At 34.3% G+C, this 15,865-nt stretch overlaps 1 protein-coding gene across 1 annotated transcript; it reads left to right on the top strand.

Annotated features, from left to right (window-relative positions):
* The first annotated feature begins 3,820 nt into the window (after positions 1 to 3,820).
* Positions 3,821 to 15,587, top strand: LOC146536092 (ribosome biogenesis factor Nop53). The gene is made up of 8 exons (XM_085189958.1): positions 3,821 to 4,035; positions 4,244 to 4,418; positions 4,655 to 4,868; positions 5,596 to 5,777; positions 6,780 to 6,899; positions 13,560 to 13,783; positions 14,737 to 14,933; positions 15,341 to 15,587. Exons 1-8 carry the CDS (start codon positions 3,914 to 3,916, stop codon positions 15,508 to 15,510), a joined length of 1,404 nt encoding a protein of 467 aa, XP_085046084.1. The 5' UTR covers positions 3,821 to 3,913; the 3' UTR covers positions 15,511 to 15,587.
* Positions 15,588 to 15,865: the final 278 nt, after the last annotated feature.

The raw sequence follows: 15,865 nt of genomic DNA, 5'->3' as shown, positions 1-15,865 counted from the left end.
CAAGTCTAGAGACTAGATATATTTTAGTTCCCTCTAGAATTAGCTAATGTCGTTCCAAAATATAATGAATACATTTTCTAATTTATAGAAACTGATTTTTCAAATAATAAATAACGAAACTGTAATTTTATCGAGTTCATTTCAACACGTCTAGATTATAAGATGTTACGTAACTTTGATATTCAGTTTTAAACTTTACTCTACATAGTTGGTTTCGCACCGTTAATTGGTGGTGCTCAACGCCGCGCTTAACGTAACATTTTCAATTGTCTTCCTGTATATATAAAGCAAGATTTGCTAAAGCAAACATTTACTTAGTATTAATTACTACTTAGGGTTAAATAACAATATTTAAACGTCAATTTAACATCTCTGCAGGTGGCTAAAGAGTAACCTTTTACTTTACTTACAGTAAGGTCAACAAGTCCTGGCCGCCCTGAAGTTAGGTTTTTTGAACTTTTGCATATTGCATTTAATTAAAAACAAGAAAATTCTTAAAATCAAAGTTCAAATTTTAGTTTTGATACCCACACGTGCGCCTAGACGCGAGTCCATTTTTTTCAGATCCAAGATGCCCTAAGCAAGTGTTCTGATCTGAACGGTAAGCAGACACTAAGCGGGATCTATAAGATGAATTCTGACTGTTAAACAAAAAATGTCTCCAAAAATGGGTGAAAATGACGAAACCCTCGAAAAAACGAGTGACCGTCTGCCTACCCTGCTTTGCAGGATCCATCATGAAGCAGATGCAAAAGCGTGTGTCTGTAAACGGAACAGGTTGTGGGTTCGATTCCCACTTGAAGAAATAAAATATTTAATATTTTCATATCTTCGGTCTAGTGTCGGTCTAGTTCCGCCACTCACACAACTCTGTCACAATACCTAATCCTTCAGAATTCGGCGGAAAATGGGGAACGGAAGTATTACCTATTTGGGTAACAGCATGTAGATAAAAAAAGGAATATAACATATAAATACGGATCAATCATTAGCATTGTCATCGTCAGGGACCTAAAAAAAGAAATGAAATTTATAGACAAATTGTGCTTAACTATTGCAAAATCTAGGAAGTACGCTTATTAAATAACTTGAAAGTAATAATATTATCAAATCGTGCGATAAATCGGCTACAATTGGGAAATAAAAAGTGTCCAAAAAGGATGATCGTGCTACAAAAATGTCTAAATCGGCATTCATTGTCGTTGATATCCGTAAAACTTGATATAATATTGTCTTGTGAAAGTTGTAGCTTCTAAATATATAAAAAGCAATTTCTTGCATTTTTCCGAATAGCAGGCAGAGTAAACCTAATACTAAAACAATTCGTTGCGTGTTGAGTGACGGTTAATGGAACTAATTTAAATATTATCACAGCCCTGAATGGGAATCGAACTCACAATCATCGCACTTACAGTGTTATAATGTTTTATCAATATGGGCAATTTATATTTGGGGAAAGTATGCATTGACCCAACCTTGGCCGCGCGCTGGTGCTATAAGAAATAGTAATTGAAGTAAATCTAAACAATCAAATGATATTTAATTTAAATAAATTAATAATAAAAACTTTATAATTGTTATAGATCAGACATTCATCCTTGTCCTGTCTATGGGTGACATTTTTTGTAACTTATGGACTCGAGTCTCGACCACTGTTCTGGTAGGACAAATGCTTTACAAAAAAAAAGGACAACGCACGGCGTTAAATTCCGCCACTCAACACCCAAATTGCAAAGAAAGCGATGAGAAAATAGATTGTTATAACTTAAGCTTGTTAGTATAGTGGTAGTGGTAGTTTAGTTAAAATATAGTTTTAACAAAAAAAACCGGACAAGTGCAAGTCAGGTTTTCCCACCGAGGGTTTCGTACAACAGCTGGAGCCGAAATTCAAGGTTACTTTAGCTAAAGCCCTTTTATCTGATACCTCACTTGAACTAGCGGCTTTAATACCAAATTTTGCCCCCATTTTAAGGCTATTATTTTTTAAAATTTCATAATTCTATGTCAACTAGAATACCCTATTTGAAATGAATTTTGATTCCCTTTATAGTGTCGAAATAAAATCGAAATACGCATTTTTTGCCATATAAACGGCCATATTTTTTAAAAGTAAATGTAGAAATAGTTGATTAGGAGTAAAATTAAGAAATATTTTTTGAAATTTATATTAATAGAGAACTGGACAAAATAAAATACAATACAGCGATTAGGGAATCGAACCGGCAACCGCACTTACGGAACGTCAGTTTCATAAACTGCGCCAGGTTGCTCAATGGAGCACGTGATTTAATTGCGATCTATTTTCTTGGCCGTGACGCAGGCCTTCGTTGTGCAGTGGTACAGCGTGTGAACGTACATGCGATGGTTGGGATTTGGATTCCATCTCGGGGAATTATTATATTTAAATTACTTTCATTTCCCAACTCTTGTAAATAAAGAACTTCGTTGAGTTCCGTCACTCCTTCGCCTCGACACCAGAGCAAAGAAATGAAAATATTAAATATTTCATTTCCTTGAGTGGAAATCTCACAACCTGTCACGCTTACAGTCACAAAGTTGTGCCCCTTCATCACGTCGACATTTATTTATTTATTAAATATTCAATTAAAAAAAATTACCTACTACTTTTATTATAATTAAGTATAATACTTAAATTATCAGTTGCTTGATCATTTAATATGCCGATTTTATATCCAGACAACGCCATTTAAATGATCAAAAACATTATTATGAAGTCGCAAAGCAGCTTTATTACATACTTTTTTAGTACTACGCTTATTTTCAGACCGATAGAGTTAAGCGGTTAACGCAACGGTCACGGTCAGTCTAAGGTTCAAGGAATGCGAGACAAGCTTTCCCTTCTTCCGCTGTCGTCAACCTCTTTAAGGCCCTTCGCGGTCCCTTAATTTTTATAATGATCCCTAAATTATATAATGATCCCTAGTTTTTTTTACCAGGTTTTGTATCCCGCACTCAGCGGGTTAGAATTTAAAAAGTCAAAGTTTTTTGTTACTACAATCAAATCTTATATTTCCAAGAATATGAAAAAGTTAATAAAGCTGTAAAATTCAGTACAAATAAAGAAATAGCGAAGTTAAAAGATTAGATTGCATTATGTCACCAACGCTCAATAAAACCAAAATGACGTTACTTTTTCTAACACTTCTTTGCTAAGATGAACAAGCCTAACATTTTAAATAATATTTTATCCATATATTTTCAGTTTCAAGTTTTTATTGACATTGCAATTAAGTGCTTTAACCGAGTAATGTACAACACCTAAGAATTTCGTGTTTCTTGAACCAGGAAATGTATTTTTTTGTCTATAAATCACAAAGCATTCACTTGATATGCCTTTGAAAAATTATATCCGCTAACTCATTTAGGGTCTCATATTTTGTTAAAGGTTGGATAAAATGTTTTTTGTATTCGTATTTACACTAAAGCTCTCGATTTTTTGCCTGCAAGTAGCATAAGTCATTTTAGTTAACCACTTAACTGGTGGCAACCGTAACAGGATATTTGGTATACAACGTACCAAATATCCTGTTACGGTATTTTATGGCATCAAAAACATAAAATGTTAAGCAAGAGTCAAGTTAAATATTAAGTAATGCGTAGTTCACAAACCTCTGCCACACAAACTGTACAAATGTTTATATCAGAGACTTTTTCACAAATTACACCAAATTAAAATTAATTACAATAAAAAATATAAAATTTAAATTATTTTTCCTGAAAAAAATTTTTGAGACGTTTCTACACTAGTGTTGCCACAAGAAAAATATAGTTTAAAAAATTGACTGTTTGACGTTTCTAATATGTCAATATGACACGTGATTAATACGAGTCTTTTCTGTGTTGTTTCCATGTGAGATATTTAGTGTTAAATAGTAAAGAATAAATAATAAAAATGACTATTGCTAAGAAAAAGAAACGTGTATCCAAGAAAAGTAAAACAGCGTGGCGGAAACATTGCGACATTGCTGATGTAGAAGAATTTCTTGAAGACCAACGGTTGGAGGAGAGGCTAGGGTGAGGTTATGTTTTTATTGGTACAATTAGAAATATTTACAGATAAAATGTTTCTTAACCATTATATACTATTTAATAAAAAACAAGATTAAATTCTTTCGAAATTTTTGCGCTGTCAACATAACAAATATCAAAAATTACTACTATCAAAAATTGTTGCTACTTGTTTTCAGTTGCGGTTTTTTAATTTACTTTTTATTATTTCCAGTAAATTTGACGCGAAACCGGATTCGGAGCTTTTCGTGCTAGATACACATGGTGATGGAGTATCCGATGAGAAACCTGATGTTAAAGATGTTAAACCCCTGTCAGCCAAACTTAGAAAAAGATCAAAATTATCAGAGACACCCAAGTGTTTTGAAATATTATTGCCAAGTTCAAAGGTAAAAAAATATTTTATTATTAATAAAAAATAATATTAATTGGAACTTTTAGGAATATATCAGGAATATATCAGGAACTTTTAGGAACTCCTAACTTTGAAATTAAATTAACATAAATAAATTCTAAAAGTTAATATTCATAATTTTACACTTAATAACACTTTTTTTATCAATTTTACCTATGACATTTAAAGTAAAACAAAATTGACTACACATTAAAAATATCCCTTTTGTAGGTTCCAGATCCTAATGCTAAAAGAAATCATGTGAGACCAACGGGTTCAAAACCATCAGATTTGTCAAAATTGACAAAACAAAGACAACTTGTAAAAGGAGTCTTGGAAAGAAAAGTTGAACACACTAAAATTAATAAAAGACTTGCTGCCGCTAGGAAAAAGAAATCAAAAACTATAAGACAGACCTTTGATAAGAACTTATGGGGGGGAGACGGTAAGAGAATTTGATTTTTGAAAAAAATGTTGTAGTTTCCCACTGTATTTCCAAAAAAATTGCAGAATAACCAGATGAAACTTAAAATAAAATAAATTAGCTTCATGCTGTATCCTGTACGGCAGAGTAGGCCGTGCAGGCACACCACCTTGAGTGGAGTGTTGCAGTCACACACTTGTGCTGAATTCAGTGGCGGCGCAGCAGCGCCACAACTGAATTCAACAATGAAACTGAGTGTTAATATTATCCACACACTTCCCACTTTTTAAAACATTACATGCAGTTTTATAAATTCAATATAATCATTTCCCCGAATGGCGATCGAACTAGAATTGAATTTGCATTTACAGTGAGATGATGTCACTGTGCCACAATGGCTATGCTATATTATGTTATATGGCAAATAGTTTAATTTACTGTCATTATCATTACTTATTGAACTGAAAATGTTTCATTAAAACCTCTTATCACATTATGTTGCTAAATGTCCAAATATTTGGCTGTAGCATGTTCTGTACCATAAAGTTAATAAAGTATAGGTGTTTGAAAAATGAAAAAAATATATTTTATTATTGTTTTGTTTATATTTATTTGAGTACTGAAATAATAAATATTAGTATCATTTCTAAGTTCAAAAGTAAATTAAGATTAATAAAAAGAAAACATATCATCTTCTTTCTTCACATTAAAAACCAAAAAATTATAGGTAATTTTATGATAATTCCAGAAACAGAAGCTAAAGGTATTCCAAAAACACTATGTGATGATTTCATATCAACTGAAGCACAATTACACAATGTGCCTACGTTGAAAAGAATAAGGCCCATGCCGCCACCACCAGAAATGGTGGTTAAAAGGAAAGCTGTGGAACTGCCTCACCCTGGTGTCAGTTACAATCCTTCGTTCCAGGTATATATTGACATATCTGTATAGGCCAGTGGTGGTACAGGGGCATAAGTTTGTTCCGTCACTCACCACGCAATTCCTCCAGAATTTGGCAGAAAGTGGGAAATGGAGTGTTTTATCTCTGCTTACCCTGCTTTATATGGGTTATAGTGTGAGTATAAATATACAGGTTGGAAGAGGCAGCGCTTCTTTTATTGAAACTGCATATAGGGTAATATATTGCAAACCCACACCTAAGAAATTAATCAAGGTACCTCAACAGTTTGGACGTAAGAATTTTTTTTCATTTCACGATTTTTATCCATACCTGTATTTCGTGTGATGCACACATACGTGTGCGACGTTGCCGATTTGACAGGTAAGTGTGTGCGTGCCTATGTTATACTTTACAAATGGCGTTTTATTTTAAAACGATATTTTTATTATTTATTTTGTTTGAAAAAATAACTTTTTCATTTTTGGGAATTATTTTTTTTCCGAATTATATAAGGCTTTTATAGAGTAGTTAAAACTGTGGTTTCATTTAAAGTGGTGCTGACAATTCCACCCTGTATACTATGGTAGGCCATAGTACTATAATACTAGGAGTAATTGGTACTAAGATTCATTACAAATAATTTATTTATTACTATATTATTACTATATTATTTATTTATTATTATTATTTACTTATTTTCAGATAATCAACTCTGTGATTTTAGTAACTTTATTTATTTTCTAGTGTCTTACTGTATCTCTGTACACTGAGATCTATACTTTTCACACTTTTCTGACACATTGTGCCTTAACAAACTTAACAGGTGCCAAATAAAAGGACTGAAATATAACTGAACTAGAACTACTGAACTATTTTTTTTACAACCGTTGTTCAAAACAAAATATAAACTGTAAAATTGATTTATTGCAAGTACATGTATATACTTGTAGTATCTGTACATGTATATACATCCTAAAAGTCTATTAGGTCTATAAATAATTATGAGTAAAAACCTTATGTCAATGTAGGAACATCAAGAATTACTTCAAGAAGTGGTTCAACATGAGGAGAAAATGATAAAACGTGAAGCGCACTTGCACAGAGTTACTACTGGAATGTTTAAAAAAGTCACCCCACAGGAGAAAGAAGTATGTATTTATTTAGACTTACCTTAACTCAACTTTTAGGTTAGTTAATTAAATATGTTTATACACTCACCCAAATCACAAATAATTACAGATTTAAGCTAAACTCTACTCTGCACACCATTAGCACATATAATGACAAATTGCATTTAATTGACACTAACAAAATAGTTAGTAAAACTTTATTTTTGACTCAAAGTAAATATTATTTTGGTCATAGGTTTAAGAGACAGATAGCTTCTGTGCTATCCTATTATTTTGACTCATCAGCCAAGAACTTGGCTACTACTTCAACTGCTTCTATTGAGCAGACTGACATAGCAATTTATTCTGACATTATGTCTAATAATTTACACTCTGTTGACATTTCTCAATATTTAAATTAAATTCTCAGACAACAGAGGTAGCAACCTCTAGCTCTAATTTATTATTAAATACTCCATTAATCCAGCTAGCTTTACAATTAAATAACAATAATAACGCACACCGCACATCATCACAATATCCATGCAAAAATAATAATAAAAATGTTAAGACTATTAGATTAGTTCATCAGAACATCCGTTGCTTGACGGGGGGCAAGCAGCTAGAGCTGGAATTATTCATGAACTCGGAGGAAATTAGTATTATGTGTATTACTGAACATTGGTTAAAGGTGAACCAGCTCATGTTTAATGTCAGAAACCACCGGGTAGGAAGCTCATTCTGCAGAATCAACACAATACACGGGGGGTCGCTTATTATATTAAACAAGAACCTTAAGTTCAAGGAACGGAAAGATATTGTGTCCCTTTCTGTAGAATGTTCTATCGAATTAGCGTGTGTTTAATTAGAGCAATTCATTGTTATATGTGTATACAGACCTCCCTCCGCCAATTTAAAATTATTTTTAGAAGTAATGGATGAGGCCTTAAGCAAACTTACCAAGTCGGGTAAGCCTTTGTTAGTGTGTGCAGACTTTAATGTTAATATTTTGGAAAGTTTAAGTCCCACCATAAATTTATTAAGTCTTTTTAAGTCACACAATTTACTTAATTTATTTATGGAGCCAACCAGAATAACTCCTACGACTAGTACTTGTATAGATAACATATTTACTGACATTATTCCATGCTACAAAAGCATTATTAATAAATTGGATTCTGACCACTCTGGTCAGCTAGTAGAATTCTCTAGTAAGAAAAAACAAGTGGCAAGTAAAAAAATTGCTTTTGTACCTGTCACAGCTAGTCGTTTGGAACGTATGAGAGTAAGTTTACTAACTAATTTACTAGTTTTAGATATAACTTTACCTCCCAATTCTTTGTACAATTCTTTTTTTTACTCTTTTATTAATAAATTTCATTCAATATTTACTCCCAAAGAGATTACAATTACCGATAGTCCTATTTTTGGTGACTGGGCCACAGCAGGTATTTATAAGAGTAGGGAGACGCTGTATATGTTATATTATGAAAAACAGTTTAATAGTGGTGAAGAGTTTAAAGAGTACTTAAAATCTTACTCTAAAATTTTCAAAAGTGTTTGCAAAATTGCAAAATCTTTATTTATTAAAACAAAAATCAGAAATAGTAATAATAAAATTGAAGCCACTTGGAAGGTTGTTAATGCCGAGACTGGGAGAACTAGGGTGAAAGATTCTAATTTTAAACTTAGTATTGACGGTCACATTGTTGATTCCGATTTGGAAGTGGCCATTGCATTTGAAAAGTTTTTCTCTACTTTCCCAGTCAGTCTAACAAACGACTTAGGTTCTTCTACCACTATTGCAGAATCGTTAATTAAAGACAATGTTCCCGAATTTTATAATGGTTTCGTTTTCCGTCATGTAAATTATTCAGACATTAGTGTAGCTTTCAAATCAATTAGTATGAAAAAGACATCCGACTTGTGGGGTGTCTCAGTTAATATCATAAATTCTTTAATTGATATTTTGATTCCTGATTTAGCTACAATTTTTAATAGATGTATTGATTGTGGAGTGTTTCCTGATTTGATGAAATATAGTAAAATAACTCCATTGTTTAAATCAGGTAGTACGCAAGACCCTACAAATTTCAGACCGATTTCAGTACTACCTACGTTTAGTAAAATTTTTGAAAAGCTGATACTCAGTCAGCTTCTTACTTATTTTAATAAAAATAAATTACTGCACACAGGTCAATTTGGTTTCACTCGTGGAAGGTCAACATCTGATGCTGGGGTCAAATTATTAGAGAGTGTATTCGCGGCTTGGGAGGAGTCACGTGATGCCTTTGGGGTGTTTTGTGACTTGTCCAAAGCATTTGATTGTGTGCAGCATAAAACTCTTATCAGGAAGCTACACCACTATGGTATAAGAGACATTGCTTTGGATCTTCTCACTTCTTATTTAAGTGATAGGATTCAAAAAGTAAATGTCAACGAGAAACTATCACACGGGTCACCTGTAGCATTGGGGGTGCCACAAGGCTCTATTCTGGGTCCGTTTTTGTTCCTTTTGTACATTAATGACCTACCTCACCTTATGAGAGATATCTGTGAAATGGTGTTGTTTGCAGATGATATATCTTTAGTTTTTAAGGTTAATAGACGGCAATTGGAAATTGACGATGTAAACAATGCTCTTTCTAGGATATTACACTGGTTTAGTGCCAATAACTTGCTTTTAAATAGTAGTAAAACTAAGTGTATCAGGTTCTTTACTAAGAATGTGCAACAAGTAGAAACCAGGGTCTTGATGAACAATGAGGAACTTAAAGTAGTTAATGAAACTGTTTTCTTAGGTATAACATTAGATGCTAAGTTACAATGGGGTCCGCATATAGAAACTTTATCTGGTAGACTTAGTTCGGCAGCGAATGCTGTCCGTAAGATTCGTCAACTGACTGATGTTGACTCCGCGCGTTTAGTATACTTCAGCTATTTTCATAGCATTATGTCTTACGGCCTATTACTTTGGGGCAGTGCCGCTGACATAGATACCATTTTTGCGCTCCAAAAACGGGCTGTCTATAAAATGGGTCCACGGGAGTCACTAAGGAATAAATTCAAAGACTTTAACATCCTCACACTACACTCCCAATATATTTATGATAACTTAGTATATGTGCATAAAAATATTAATAAATTTAATAAAAACAGTGACCTCCATCAACATAATGTAAGAAATAAAAATAAGCTTGCTGTGCCCTTCTCTAGGCTCCATAAAGTGTCTCACTCATTCGTAGGTCAAAGTATACACTTTTATAACAAACTTCCAAACGACATGGTTAATTTATCACTGAACAAATTTAAAAAAGTGGTAAAGCACAGGCTCTGCCAAAAAGCATATTACTCTGTTAAAGATTATGTTCGCGATAAAGATGTTTGGAAATGAGTTGCTCTATTTCTAAGTTAAAATTGTTAATTGTAATTTGTAACAAATGTTGGCATTTAAAAAGAGTGGCCATGAGTTTCTTTGCCTGTATCTTCTCATGAGCTCAACCATTTGAACGGGCTTTTTTCAAGTCAAAATTGCAAATTTTTTTTTTTGGTTATTTTGTTTTGTATTTTTTTTTTCTACTTTATGACATGTCCAAGTAAATGTTAAGCATTTTTGATTGATTGATTGATTTCTCGATATATGGCGTTTCGAGCGTGCCAGTTGAGCACATTAAGCATTTTTATGGAATAAAGATATTTTGACTTTGACTTTGACTTTGACACTAACTCAGTAATAACATAATGAGGTCATCTCTTAACAATGTCAGCAGTCCCAATTCCAATAATCCTTCTGTTTGGCTCAACGATTTTGCAAACAAATTGGCTCCTCCGTTTGTCCCATCCCAAGATTTATTTATATCCACGCCGGTTGAATCTTCGGAGGAAATGGATCTTCCTTTTTCCTTCGAAGAACTTAAAAACGTCTTAACGGATTTAAAGGATACCAGTCCAGGTGAGGATGGTATTTCTTACTCCTTTATTACAAGATTAAATGATAAATCTAAACACCATTTTCTAAACATGATAAATAAAATATTTCAATCAGGCAATATACCCAACTCATGGAAGTCCCAAATTGTTATCCCTATCCTCAAACCTGGAAAATGTCCTTCAGATTTTAATTCCTATAGACCCATTGCCCTGGCATCTACTATATCTAAGATTGTTGAACGGCTTTTGAAAAATCGACTGGAATGGATAGTGGAAAGTAGGAATATCTTAGCGCCCTCTCAGTTTGGCTTTAGAAAGGGGCTAAGTACTATTGATAGTCTCAGTATTCTTACTACAGATATTCGACGAGCCTTTGCCAAAGGAGAGTATTTGGTTGGTGTCTTTTTAGATGTCGCATCTGCATATGATAATGTTCTTCTTCCGGTGCTCAGGCAGAAATTGCGTCAGCTGAGTATTCCGCCGAGGATGTCCCATTACATATGTAATCTGCTGACCGGGAGATCGGTATCTGTAAGACATCCGCTTCTTACTATACCTTCCAGACTTGTCTGGAAAGGTCTTCCTCAAGGTTCAGCTCTTAGTCCGCTGTTGTATAACATATACACACATGACCTTGAATTATCTGTTAATAATTTCTGTAACATCCTTCAGTATGCTGATGACATCGTCCTCTATTACAGCTCAAATTCTGTGGAGGACATAACTTTTCGTTTAAATACTGCCTTGCACTATCTTAACCAGTGGCTCTCTGAGCATGGCCTGGCATTGTCGATAGCTAAATGTCAAGCGGTCGTGTTTACAAAAAAGAGAGTAATTCCAAATTTTAAAATCTTGTGTGATAATATTCCCATTCATCTAACAGAAAACGTCAAATTTTTAGGCATAATACTTGATAAACGATTGAACGGAGTTGCTCATGCTGAATATCTCAGCAGGAAATGTGAAAAGGGCATTAATGCTTTGAGAGCTGTGTCTGGTGTGTGGTGGGGCGCACACCCTTATACTCAAAAACTGCTGTACAATGCTATAATTCGCAGTCATATTGACTATGGATTATTTGTGTTAGACCCCTTTAATAAATTACCTACTGAAAAATTAAACCGAATACAATATAAATGTCTTCGGATTATCCTAGGTGCGATGAAGTCTACTCCTACCAATGCATTGCAGGTGGAGTGTGTAGATCCTCCACTTCCTATCCGCCGACAATTCCTTTCTGACCGATTTGTGAGTAAAATGTTGCAGCTGTCTTCCCATCCTTTACGGTCTAAGCTATCTAAGCTAGCTGATCTCATACCTCAAGGCAAACCTTTACCATACCTGCTTGATAGCTTCCTTAGACTTACCTCTCTCCCTAATCCTTTGACTTGTTTTCCTTCTAATCCACTATTCCTTACACCGTACAACGCCCTAGTTCATTCTCCTTGTATTGTCACAAATCTTGGCCTAACCAAGGGAGATCCTGGCACCAACACAAAATTTAAAGAAATAGTTCAATTCAATTGGTCGAATCACCTCCTCATCTTCACTGATGCATCGAAGCTCTCGAAGGAGAGCTGTGTTGGTGCAGCCTGTTGGATACCAAAATTCAAAATTCTTCTACAATTTAAATGCCCTCCCGAATCATCTGTGTTCACAGGCGAGGCTGTTGCTTTGTTAGAAGCAGTCCTGTTTACACATTCCCACAATTTTAAACAGACGGTTATTTTCACTGACTCACTAAGCTGCTTAATGGCCTTAAAGGGAAGCCCATTTTATAGTAGATTGAGATCTTCAATTGTTTTAAGGATTCGTAAAGAATTGTACTCTTGTCATCTAAAGGGTTTGGATGTTACGTTGGTGTGGATTCCAGGACATTCTGGAATCAGTGGGAATGAATCTGCAGACTCCTGCGCTAAATCAGCTATTCAGTGTGGCACATTAGACCATTTCTCCAATTCCGCCCAAGATCTGATGTCCCTTGCGGATATTCATCTGCATAAGTCCTGGAATAATTTCTGGAGTGAGTCCAAATCCCATAAAGGTAAGTATTACGCCTTTATTCAACCTGATATTCCTAGGCGACCTTGGTTTTATTCTCAAAGGTTTATTGAACGGAGGATTATTACAACAATCTGTCGCTTACGTCTTGGGCATGCTTCTACTCCTGTACATCTAGCTAAGATCAGGGTCAGGGACCACTCTCTGTGTGAATGTGGCCTGGACGACGGCTCCCCTTCCCACATCCTTTTCTCTTGTCCTAAGTTAACTCGTCCCTTATATGATGTCCTCCCTCATAAAGTCCCTCGTCCTTTAAATGTTCAGTGTTTGTTAATGTTTGTGTTTAGTCCTTTATGTAAATTTTTATGTAAATATATTAAACTTAACAAAATAAAACTTTAAATTAACACCCATGTAAAATATTATTTATTACTAATCTAATGTGTTGTGTATATATTGTAAATTTGTGTTTGTTTTGTTTTAGGTGAAGGCTGTACTTACACAGGATCTCTTTTTTTTACATGTATTCTATAATTGTGTATATTTATCTTTTTTATTACCGGTCAATTTCCTTCGTGTGTTTTCCATACAACGTGACATTGGCGAAATGAATTGTGCTCAACTGGCACGCTCGAAACGCCATATATCGAGAAATCAATCAATCAATGAGGTCATAGTGGCAATGAAGTCCAACTTCGACACAATGGTCTTATTATTCTGCAATGTGCATAAAAACATTAAAATATTGACGTAATTTTTAATTTCCAGAACCAATGGCGAGAAGAAATGAGCGCCGGCCTCCCCACTCCCTACAACCCCTCAACTGACCCCGAACCAGTGACTTCCGACAACGAATACAGAGCAATCAACCCTCCAGTACAGAACAAGAAGAAAGATCACAAGGCGAGGAGAAAGCAGAGGGAACAATTGGTAGAGAAGGAAAGAATCAAGCGAGAGAAGATTAATAAGAAGAAAATAACTGATTTGTATAAGTTAGTATTGTTTTTAGTTTCACAAATTATCAGCTTGGTAGTTAGAATAGCTAGTCTTACGCCCAATGTTAATAACCAATCCTAATCCAAAAATTGCTACCATAGATTGAAATAGACAGAGATGGAGGTAGGCATGCAGGTTAGTGATTGGATAGATATGTCGGACAGTACGAGATAGACGTTAACTGGAGATAGGAGATACATTATTAATATTGGCGTTACTAAATTTAATAGAATAAAGTAATATTGTTTTTACAATTTACAGTTTTACTAATACAGGTTAGATTAACATCGGTAGTTATAAACTATGTTTTTTTTTCCTGATTTCTCTTTTGTCATGCGAGATCTTACTACATCTAGAATTAACTACTAACCCGAATTATTATACCCGTTTCAACTTTCAACCCATTTATTAAACAATTTGAGGTTGTCTTAGGGAACAAAATTATATTATTTTTTAGCTTCAGTCCGTATCCCTCATATAGCAAGACAATAAGAAAGCTAGTGCTAAGACACGCCACGACAGCCTCGGCCATGAAATATAGTGAAATATCCATAAAATTCATAACTATATTTATGATTAATAACTTCTTTATTGATCATAAATATGATAATCAGATGCTGTCTTGCTTACAATTTGTTTTCTTTATTTTTACTGAGTTTAGAAATTTCTTATGTGGAAATAAGAATCAGATTGATGATTTTTCCCGGACAGCGTGACGGTCAGGGACGACACTCTGCTTTATTTATTATTAATGGTAGAACTCTCCTATTTATTTATAGTGGTTGAACTATGCCGCGTTTTGTCTACTAGAAATGAGAGAACATGAAACTTATGCTATTCCATTATAATTTCAAAGAGATTTCAATTCAAAGAGTTCAAAAGTTGCCAATTGTTATCGTGTATCACCTAATAAATCTCACATGTCATACTATAACAAATATCATTATAGATTACGCAAAATCCAAGCGTCTCTCACAAAGAAAGAAATTAAAAACGCAGAACTACGTGAAAAGAAGTTAACTAAGAAGAAAGAGATAAAAGAGAAATCTCTTCCCGCGCTCAACGCGCACAAGCCACCGGTCAAGGAGCCTGAGTTTGTTGACCCCGCTAAGTTGACTGGTGATTTAAGGAGTTTAGAAGGAAATGGTAAGTGGCCCACTATTATAATACACTCTTAATTTCTATTTATATTATTTGGGTTATGTTTTATAAGATCTGCTAATAATAACAGTAAACAATAAAAATAAGGAAAATAGTAAGAAAATAGACATGATGATAGAGGCCACTGGTGGCGCAAGGTCACAAAGTGTGATTGTAAGCCGATTGTTTGTGGGTGCAATCCCTCATCGAAGGAAAGAAAAAAATATTTAAAGTTTATATTTCCATTTTTTCCGCTGAGTTCCGCCATATTCAACACGCAGTGCCTCGAGAATTCGGCAGAAAGTGGGGAACGGAGTGTCTTAACACTAGATTCCCTCTACCTACCCTGCTGTGTGTGGGGTATAGAGTGAAACTGATAAAAAATTTTATATATAAACTCTTTTCCCCTATAGCAAATCTCCTCCGCGATCGCTACGAATCCCTTCAGCGGCGTGGTGCCCTCGCAGCGTCCAAGATTATGATGAAGAAGAAGAGGAAACTTAAGAGTTACTTTAAGGCTGGACACAAGGTAACCGATCAGGATGTCCAAAAATTCATTCAGAGGTCCGCTGCGAAGAAGTAATGAGGGAGGAAGCAGAGAAGAGGGAGTAGTGTTAATACACTATGTAATAAATGATAATAAAGATTTTTATGAAGTGATTGTTTTTATTTGTCACTACTACTAAGAGTTACTTTAAATCTGGCCACAAGGTCATCAGGATGAGGATGTCCAGAACTTCATTAAAAGACCTACTGGGACAATATAGTGTTAATACACTATGTAATAAATTTAATTATTTTTTAATTTTTTAAATGTGATGATTTGTTTTTAGTTTTTGAGCTATTTAATGATGTATGTCGAATAGCTAAGATTTTTGTTACCATTGGAATATCTTTTGGATAATATAGACATACATTTGAAAAACTTGATGATTATT

This window comes from Heliconius melpomene, chromosome 9 (assembly GCF_056956725.1).
Source record: "Heliconius melpomene rosina isolate 202511_hmr_F chromosome 9, ASM5695672v1, whole genome shotgun sequence".
Lineage (NCBI taxonomy): Eukaryota > Metazoa > Arthropoda > Insecta > Lepidoptera > Nymphalidae > Heliconius > Heliconius melpomene.
Note: the sequence above shows the minus strand (reverse complement) of the source record. Positions and strands in the feature narration are given on the sequence as shown.

Bases quoted from the DNA above. Each gene is read 5' to 3' on its own strand.
- LOC146536092 (XM_085189958.1), top strand. From the start codon at position 3,914: ATGACTATTGCTAAGAAAAAGAAACGTGTATCCAAGAAAAGTAAAACA. The intron at 6,900-13,559 runs GTATGTATTTAT...TTTAATTTCCAG, and splicing joins TCACCCCACAGGAGAAAGAA to AACCAATGGCGAGAAGAAAT. The intron at 13,784-14,736 runs GTTAGTATTGTT...ATATCATTATAG, and splicing joins AAAATAACTGATTTGTATAA to ATTACGCAAAATCCAAGCGT.